Source organism: Nannobrachium achirus (assembly GCF_963921795.1).
Source record: "Nannobrachium achirus genome assembly, chromosome: 17".
NCBI lineage: Eukaryota > Metazoa > Chordata > Actinopteri > Myctophiformes > Myctophidae > Nannobrachium > Nannobrachium achirus.
In genome coordinates this window covers 18,172,356-18,182,041 of record NC_137824.1, presented here as the reverse complement: position 1 = coordinate 18,182,041, position 9,686 = coordinate 18,172,356, and the positions used below count along the sequence as shown (strand labels likewise).

Sequence of the window (9,686 nt, the reverse complement as noted above, 5' to 3'; positions counted from 1 at the left end):
GTAGGCTATAACAAACCACAAACAAGGAAATACAAGAGGAAATATAAAAATAAGTCACAGCAAACACGACAAGCCCTAATTAAATAACTAACTTTCATATAAATGTTATTATTATGTTATTAATGTTAATAATGTATGTGGTTATAAATATATATATATATATAGGCCTATATATATATATATATATATATATATATATATATATTTATATATATATATATATGTAGTATTTATAATAATGTATTATTATATTCAATAATAAAATCTATTAAAATTTGTTTTTATTAGTATTATGTCTCGGATTAGTTTTGTGCTGATGATCGATCCTCTCTATTATCATCATCATCCTCATCATTCGATGATTGCTCTGGCCTGATCCCGGGCTGATCACGTGATCACAACTCAAGGGGTGAGGAAAAATGGCCGACGAGGAGCCAGCATCAACAACAGCAGGAGGAGAAACAAACAACAACAACACTGCCTCTTCTGATGCTGTAGTTGTTGTTGATGAGGAGGAGGATGAGGACGAGGAGGAGGAGAGCGATGACAGAGAGCCAGAACCTCCACCTCCAGAACCTCCAGAACCCCCCGAAGTGCCGGAGGTCCCGGCGGCCGGAGAGGGCAGCTGTAAGCCGGCCTCGGAGAGCAGCTGGTCGGCTCCCATCCTGTCCCTGGCTCGCAAGGCGACGGAGAGCATCCAGAGCGGGGTCAGCTACAGTACCGCTGCCCTCCGGACCGCCGGGTCCTCCGGGGGGTCAGGGTCCACTGCCAGCTCACCCACCACGGCTGAGAACGACGCGATGGTCATCAACCAGAACCAGAACCACTCCTCCTCTACTGCTGCTGCTGAGAATAAAATACTTCCAGGTATGAAACAACAAGTGTTTTTAATGACTAACACAGTGCTTCTCAAAGTAGATTTCAGCCTCAGGGATTCTCTAGGTTCCCATATGGGGGTCTAAATGGACCCTTACAAGTCTGTAACTTTGACAGTGTACACTGATAATGGATATGGATTGATTGATTGATTGATTGATTGATTGATTGATTGATTGAAGACTTTATTAGAAGTTTGCATAGGAAAATGTACAGTTTCATGACAGTACAGTTCACTGGTACAAGGTCAACTAAAAGGAGATCTTAGTAAGCTTTTTGGCTTATTTGCACAGGAAACCTATGATTATGATCCATAAATGTATGATCCATGCATGAGGCTCATATGACCATGAAGTTATATTCTGTGAACCACTGTTTGGACTTACAGGTCATTGCGACTGTGGTTAGTTACCCTGACTACGAGATCATGTTTGGGTTATATACTGTAGGTTCTGGCTAGTGGAAAGTTACCAGTGAGGATGGAACCTATTGTTTCTGTCTTGTCACATTCTCTGCTCTGGGAACCAATCAAAGAGTTCCACGGTTCTACTGTATTCTTTTATAGACATATGTCTTACGCTCCATCTGGGAGAGAGAGAAAGCTGCAACTATGGAATTGTAAGCAGATTGCTGACTGTTTGTCCTCCTGTCTGCTCTGTCAATACAACAATTTATGATATAGTCCTGGGCTGTCTATGAGTCTTATTTCGGTGTGAAATAGTTCTTCTGGTTATGGATTTATTCATCCATATATATTTTTTAAATAACATACACATTGATCTAAATTGTACACTGTCAAAGTTAGGGGGAGACCTTCAGATTTCAAAGTTTGAGAACCACTGGACTAACAGTCACTCACTGTGCGGTGAGGATTGAGGAAGTTCATCCATGGAACTATACTGACTTCCCATCAGCGCTGTCATTTACTGTAGCTGTGTGTACCGTGACTGTGAGTCTCAACCGATCCCAGAGTACTTGAGTCGAAGTATTGATAGTCCTTGTTAAATATCTACTCAACTAACTGCTCTTACTTACTGTTACTGCTTTGGAAATGTAGAAAAATCACATAAACCTCAAGCATAGTGAATAGCCGAATCAAAAACGAATTGAAAAAACAATTACATTATGAACCTCTGCTGACAATAAAAACCCTGCCAAGCAAAGATACTTATTGGGTTTAAATCCTATTAGTAGACCTTGTATCTCATAAGACAGTACAGTACTGTTCAGATTCTGAACTGCACAGTCTTGTGCTTTCCCTATGCTAACTGTTAATACAGTATTCAATCTATCAATCAATGCAATGGTACTGCATACCAGCAATGTAGGCAACAGGACGTTGCCTTATAATGAAACAAGTGCTTCCAAACTTCAGCACTTTGAAAAATAATCACTTGCATAGATTTTGACTGAAGGTCATAATGGTGGATTTTTATGACACAAAAACTTGGCGGATGCAAAGAGGATAACCCAAGCTTTCTGTAAACAGTTGCAATCCTGGTGAGTTTAACATTGTTTAATACAATCAACCAATTCGGTTTCAATGAATGGGCTGTCAAGGGTTGGTAATATTGCAACTCTAGAACCTAGAGTTGCAATACCAACCCTTGACAGCCCATTCTAGAGTCTATGCTAGATAGCATTATAGCATCTTACGTTGCAGTTGTGGCTACCCTGCCAGGTAACTTAACTTTATGAAACTGTTTCCACCCTCACACCACCTGCAGTTGTGTGTTGTGAGGAAGTTCACCCATAGATAGAACTGCTTCCTACCATCACTGTGTCACTTATCTTTGTCACATGACTTCCTGGCTCATATCACTTTTTACAGCATGATGATGGTAAAGAGTAACTAAGTAGATTTATTTTGCTGTACTGTTTATGGTATTTATGTGTGCAGCAGGTCATGCCTCTGTGTGGCTCCATAAATCTGGCTTAGTAACAGCACTCCGTCTGATACCAAGTTCAAGTGAATGAATGCATGAATGAATGAATGAATGAAACTTTATTTGTATAGCACCCTTCTGCAGCCAAGAGTGCTTCACACAACAACATATAAAAAACAAAACAGCAATAATTACAATACAGCAAAACAAAAGTAAATAAAACATTAACACATGCTTTATTGTAGGTATTTTGAACAAAGGCTTAAAGATGTCATTCTTTTGAATCTATTACATTTTGTTTGAATGTTTTGTCAGCCTTAAACCAAACAACTTTTCACGGTGGCAGAAAAATGTTCAATGTTGGAATAAAATCATGAGTTTTGCTTCAGTTGTGGCACTCCCTCGTCATCTCGATCATTTTTTACTATTATATGGTGGACATCGTTAGTGTCTGTCTGTCTGTCTGTCTGTCTGTCTCTATACAATTAGAGGGTATAGCTCTCATAAAGGTTAGAGGGACAGAATAAAAGCTGCTTTCAAATAACATACAATATTTTTCTTTTAAATAAATAAATGAATCAAAACACATTCGCTGCATTAAAAATATATATGTTATCATGTCATTTTTGCACTTGTCTCACTCACCATTCCCGTCCTCCTTTGCTTCACAGTGCTGCCACCCAAGGACCCGGTGACAATAGAAAGGTCCAACCTTCTCAGTATGATGAAACTAAGCATCAAGGTCTTGATCCAGTCCTCCCTGAGTCTGGGCAGAACGCTGGACTCTGACTACCCTCCGCTGCAGCAGTTCTTTGTGGTCCTGGAACACTGCCTCAAGCATGGACTAAAAGGTAGGGCTGTCACGATTAGGGTTGTCACGATGCCATTAACGATTTAACCGTGTTTCTGTCGTTGAACACTGGAGCATATAAATACAAATTCATTTTATTTTTGTCTGTTAGGATATTATGTAATAATTGTGACAGGCCTAGTCATGATCATGATGTTTTACTTGAAGATTAATTGTCATACATTAATGATTTAGTTTTTGGCATTGACATATGAATAACATACATTTGTTTGCCTTTGCAAACAAAAACTGCACAGGGCAGATATGACAAGAAAGGACTGACATTGACCGGTGCCAGTAACAAAACATATTTAATAATTTTATACTTTGTGAACTCGCTGTGAACTGCTTTCTGTCTCTGTCTGTTGTGCTCAGCAAAGAAGTCCTTCATTGGTCAGAATAAGTCCATCTGGGGACCTCTGGAGCTGGTGGAGAAGTTGTGTCCGGAGTCCGCTGATATTGCCACAAGTGCCCGAGATCTTCCGGGTCTCAAGTAAGCCAAAGCGCCTTATGCAACACTGTCCATTTGATTGCAATACACTCTGTTTTCAAGAATGTTTTGACATGCCGATGCCGTATCATACCATACATATAGCTGTGTGTGACATACAGCTGCGCTTCTCAAACCTAAATATTTAGTGCCAACGACCCCCATAAGAGATCTGTGTTTAAAACAAATTTCTAAATCACTCCACGTTTTACAAAAATGAAATCACATTTCTTCAGAAATAGACGATCTACCAGCCAGAGTCCTGCAACGGGTCGGGGGCCCGCGGGTATTTGACGGGGGGAAACAGGCGGAATATATACTATTGTAAATTTGCGGGTGCGGGGACGGGCGATACGCGACTAAACATGGGCGGGTGACATCTTACTGTGAAAATCAGACAACTGTTTCTGCCTAAAACAACGTCACAAGAGCGCACACAGTGAGCAGCAGGACAGAACCACGGCATGCATACAGCACTGTTTAGCCTAAACTTCAAGTCACACTCACACACAGTCACAGGAGGACACCGACACAAAACACACAAGTCTGAGGGACTGTGTTTGTTTTGTTATGTCATGATGGGGCGCAAGGACACATCCATTGCTGTGATCAGAAAGGTGCTTGATTGTATAATATCCACGTGATTCCACGACTATTAGGAGTTCGGATCCCTGTTTTATTATCGTCAACTGGGTCCGGTTTGGTTTAGATTACCTCGGGCTGTTTATCATCATAAGCTTGTAGCTCTGATATTTTCAATGTGCGACACCATCGTATGACAAATACAACTGCAGTGCACACAGCAGTGGAGGCAGAAGCAGCAACACGTTGTTGTGACAGTGTCAGATCATGATACAATTTTAAATGATTATGATTGGTTTTAAAGGTTGTTCTACTTTATCCAAATAATATTAATAATAGGGTTAATAACAGCATTTTCTGACGGCGTGCAGGGACGGTCAACTATGGAGTGAAAATAGAGTGTGATGCCATTGGAAGAACGCACGCACGGCTGTAGGCTATTTACTTAAATGCATGTAATCACGGGTAGCGGGGCGGGCTATGGGTCCTTTTTTTGACGGGCGGGACGGATCTGGTTTTGATTTTTATATAATCACGGGTAGGCGGGCGGTCCACGGATCTGATCTGGGCGGGCGCGGGTTGTCAAAATTGGACCCGTGCAGGACTCTGCTACAAGCTCACATATTTTCTAATAGCCAAAGTAGAAATTGATTTTGATGTGATATCAACACATTCTTCCTGGGGACCCCCTGTAACCTCAAGGAACCCCTGGGACCCCAAGACACATTACGACATGTGAGCGATTTGTTGACTTTTCTCTTCCTTTCCAGGACTGGTTTGGGGCGAGCGAGGGCGTGGCTGCACTTGGCCCTCATGCAGAAGAAAGTAGCAGACTACATCAAGGCACTGCTGGACCGCAAGGACCTCCTGGGGTGAGTCGCAAAAGATCAAAGCAAATTGCCTTTAGACAAAGTATTATAATTCCTGAAATAATGAGAGCTTGGTTTAATGCACAGGGTCTAAATTAGGGGTGCAGCAGTTAATTGAACTAATCGATTTGTGAAAAATAATCTATAGATTAATAATCCGTAGGTGAACATCTTTTGTAGAAAAAAAGTCTACAAGTGCACAGGTGGTATGCCCTTTTCTGCAAGACGTGTGTGACGATGTATATATATACTGTATATATATATATCCACGAGTTTCCAACGCCCCATAGTGCATTGCGCAGACGTCTGCACCGAGCTTCCACCGCCGATTTACAAGCTCACAACGGGTTGCATCTGCGACGCGTCGTGAGCTTGTATGTCTGCTGTTAAACCCGGAAGTTTGGTCCCGATAGTCTCCAGTAAACTCCTGCGGAAACTTGTGGATATATATATACATGTATATAAAAAAAGATAATCGATAGTTGCAACCCTCATCTAAATGTATACTCATGTCATATCAAACACAATCTTATGCTCTTTTTCGCCATCTGTTCATGTGTGTTATTCATGGCTCCCTGCCTCCTCCTCAGTGAGTTTTATGACCCCGGAGCGCTGATGATGGAGGAGGAGGGGTCGATCATGGGGGGCTTGTTGGTGGGTCTCAATGTCATCGATGCCAACCTCTGTATCAAAGGGGAGGACCTGGACTCCCAGGTGAGTGATGATGGCTGCACCAAGACACGTGGAATGCTTTTTATTGTCGCAAGAGATTCCCCTTGCATGAAGACTGCTACGACTCGTGCTGCATTCCAATCCCATGCTGACATACCTTTTTTTTTGTGTGACTTTCTCAGGTGGCGGTCATTGATTTCTCGCTCTACCTGAAGGACCCTGCCAACAGCGACACTCAGAAGGAGTGAGTTCTGCATTACACACATATTATGTCCTTTTCACTGTAGATTCCATCAAACTACAATTACTTAATAAAAACATCCCTGTTTTTCCAGCGACTCCAAGATGACGGTCATCTTGGACCAGAAGCACTACATCGAAGAGCTGAACCGTCATCTCAGTGGGACGGTGACAGACCTGCAGGCCAAGATGGACTCTTTAGAGAGGACTAACAGCAAACTGGTCGAAGAGGTCAGAGAAAGAAAGTGTGTGTGTGTGTGTGTGTGTGTGTGTGTGTGTGTGTGTGTTTGTGTGTGTGTGTGTGTGTGTGTGTGTGTGTGTGTGTGTGTGTGTGTGTGTGTGTGTGTGTGTGTGTGTGTGTGTGTGTGTGTGTGTGTGTGTGTGTGTGTGTGTGTGTGTGTGTGTGTGTGTGTGCGTGCGCGCTACTGAATTGTTTATAGCAGGGGTCTTCAACGTTTGTCAGGCAAAGGACCCCTTAGCTGAGAGAGAGAGAGAAGAAGAACCTCAACTAACTACATGTGTTGCAGATTTAGCCTTTTTAATAGATTTCATACTTGGATAGCTTCATTGACATGTTTGACCGCGCTATCATCAGTGTTGGATTCATTGATAATGTTTATTTTGTGTGTGTGTGTGTGTGTGTGTGTGTGTGTGTGTGTGTGTTCTCCTCAGCTGACGGCTGCCACAGACAGGATCAACTCTCTGCGGGAGGAACAGGAGCACTTGCAGAAGGAGAACAAGTCTATTTTACAGTCCACTCAGAAGAAGGAAGAGGTCAGCAAACTGACAGACACATTCACTCCGTTGTCCCCACAGTGACAAATGTATCATGTGGTCATTTTGTGCAGCTTCCGTGATCGGACTCTAACTTTGTTTGTTCGTTTTGACAGCAAATTTTGATTTAGTTTTGTTCATGAGCCTTTTGAATAAAATAGTTTTAATCATATTTTAGTCATCTGGAAAGTTTTAGTTTTAGTCTAGTTTTAGTAGATAAATATCATAAGATTTTTGTCAACTAAATCTACAGTTGATTTTGTCGAAGCCTTGATAGCTGATTTTACAATCTGTTGCATGCTGCAAAAGCTAGAACGATGCGTTATGAACTTGTTCATCTGCTATTTTCAGAGCGCAACACCAAACATAATAAAATGACTCATCTTTTATTTCCACTGGATCTCTTCTCCACTACAGTCCCTCCTTAACATTTTATTCTAATTTCTATTTGTTGAAGATATTGTCAATATATTTAGTCTTAGTATAAGTCATCAAAGCTGAGTTTTTATTTAGCTTGTCAATGAATAAAATGTAGTTGAAGAACATTGGTCATAGTTGTGGCCTTGTAGATATTTTTGGCTAATGTTCCCCTCAGACTAGATTCACATAAAGATTTGACAGCCCCCCTGTAGTAACTCTGAGGACACCCGGTCCCCCTGTTGAATCCCCTGACCACGGTGGCCCCCTCCCCTACTTCCTCTGTAAATATGCCTTATGATTCTACTTAAGCTTTTTTCCCATTGTGTTTTTGTTGTATATTTTGTATTGAATTGTCTGTATTGTATTTATCCCTGATTAATTGAGTACAGTGGACCACAATGGAAACAAGCCCCTGTGGCTTTTTGTGTTATCCTTGACCTTTTAGCGTAAGCCTTTGACTGTACTGTACTAACTCTACTGTTAATAAGCATGTTAATAAAGTGTACAATCACTCAATCAATTTCATGTCCTTGAAAAAGAAAAGAGAATCATTGTCACATAGGAACTTCACAGCAGTACAATACAATGTAAGTACACTTAATTGCTGTGTGTGTGTGTGTGTGTGTGTGTGTGTGTGTGTGTGTGTGTGTGTGTGTGTGTGTGTGTGTGTGTGTGTGTGTGTGTGTGTGTGTGTGTGTGTGTGTGTGTGTGTGTGTGTGTGTGTGTGTGTGTGTGTGTGTGTGTGTGTGTGCGCGCGCGGCTGTGCACGTGCTTTGCAGGCCGCTTTGCAGGACAACCAGGTGGAGTTGGAGACGTACAAACAGACGCGCCAGGGTCTGGATGAGATGTACAACGTGGTGTGGAAACAGTACAAGGAGGAGAAACGCATTCGCCAGGTCAGCCACGACAGGAGTTGTTCTGATAGCGATACCAGTATCGGAAAAGCTGACGATACTGCTAAAACGCTGGTATCGGCGATGATGCCAGTCTAATGCCAAATAGGGATGGGACGATAAACGTTATTATTGTTTATCGTGATAAAAAAACACTCAAGATAATTGTATCATGGAGATTTAAATTGATCGTGAAATTGTCCTCCGTCATCCACTGGGATAAATTCACCTTTTATTTGCCGAGTTGCATATCTGGTACCATTTAAACCCTCTATAATTGGATTATTTTTTCACTCGCTACCAAATCTTGTTGCAAAAAAAATAGCCGATCTATATTATTTTGGCAAATGTTCCGCCCCAGAATAATGGATGTTGGGGATATTTTGATTATCGTGATAATATCGTAATATCTTTTTCACAATAATGGTGACATGAAATGTTCATATTATCGTCCCATGCCAATCCGATGCCACACATCATTTATCCCATGAAATTGAATTTACAGTAATATTTTGAATGCTTCAGTTGATGTTTTATACTCTTACTGTACTTACAGTAAGTTCCAATGAATCCATCATGTGTGTGTGTCCAGGAGCTGGAGCGTGAGCTGGAGCTGCAGGTGGGGTTGAAGCAGGAGATGGAGGTGGCCATGAGGCTGCTGGAGAAGGACACGCACGAGAAGCAGGACACGCTGCAGGCTCTCAGGCTGCAGCTGGACCAGGTGAAGAGCCTCAACCTGCAGATGTTCCACAAAGCTCAGGTAGACCAACCTCCATCCATTTCATCTCCATCTGACTGTCTGATTTGAGTTAACAAGCTTGCTGCCAGGATTAAAATTAACTAATGTCTTCAATTGACACCATTTTATTACCTTTTATTGTGCACGATGGTGCACGGGTCATGCACGGATCATGCACCACACGTGTGCACGCCATTCACAGCTTTCAAACAAAGAAATCCACTTGGAAATCCGTTCAGGCATTCAGGAGAGAGAGGCTATAGTGTTTTCTTCAAATGTAAACAAACATGGCTGCCATGTTTGAAAGATAAAGCTGTTCTAGGAGTCAAACTTTTTCATGTTTTTTTTTTTTCATTTTTTTTTTTCAAAAGCGTCCAACTCGGTTAACTCGTGTT

At 41.7% G+C, this 9,686-nt stretch overlaps 1 protein-coding gene across 2 annotated transcripts in view; it reads left to right on the top strand.

Moving 5' to 3' along the window:
- The first annotated feature begins 660 nt into the window (after nucleotides 1–660).
- Nucleotides 661–9,686, top strand: part of rufy1 (RUN and FYVE domain containing 1) — an 18,208-nt gene continuing 9,182 nt past the window's right edge. The window contains exons 1-10 of one of the 2 annotated variants that reach the window (XM_080746276.1): nucleotides 661–867; nucleotides 3,434–3,613; nucleotides 3,988–4,105; nucleotides 5,455–5,556; nucleotides 6,144–6,267; nucleotides 6,408–6,469; nucleotides 6,561–6,696; nucleotides 7,138–7,239; nucleotides 8,451–8,555; nucleotides 9,145–9,312. In XM_080746276.1, coding sequence (XP_080602402.1) covers nucleotides 801–867; nucleotides 3,434–3,613; nucleotides 3,988–4,105; nucleotides 5,455–5,556; nucleotides 6,144–6,267; nucleotides 6,408–6,469; nucleotides 6,561–6,696; nucleotides 7,138–7,239; nucleotides 8,451–8,555; nucleotides 9,145–9,312 — 1,164 coding nt within the window. In that variant the 5' untranslated portion in view covers nucleotides 661–800. Of the gene's footprint in view, nucleotides 868–3,433; nucleotides 3,614–3,987; nucleotides 4,106–5,454; nucleotides 5,557–6,143; nucleotides 6,268–6,407; nucleotides 6,470–6,560; nucleotides 6,697–7,137; nucleotides 7,240–8,438; nucleotides 8,556–9,144; nucleotides 9,313–9,686 lie in introns of both variants that reach the window. The other variant, XM_080746275.1, reaches the window with a different exon arrangement.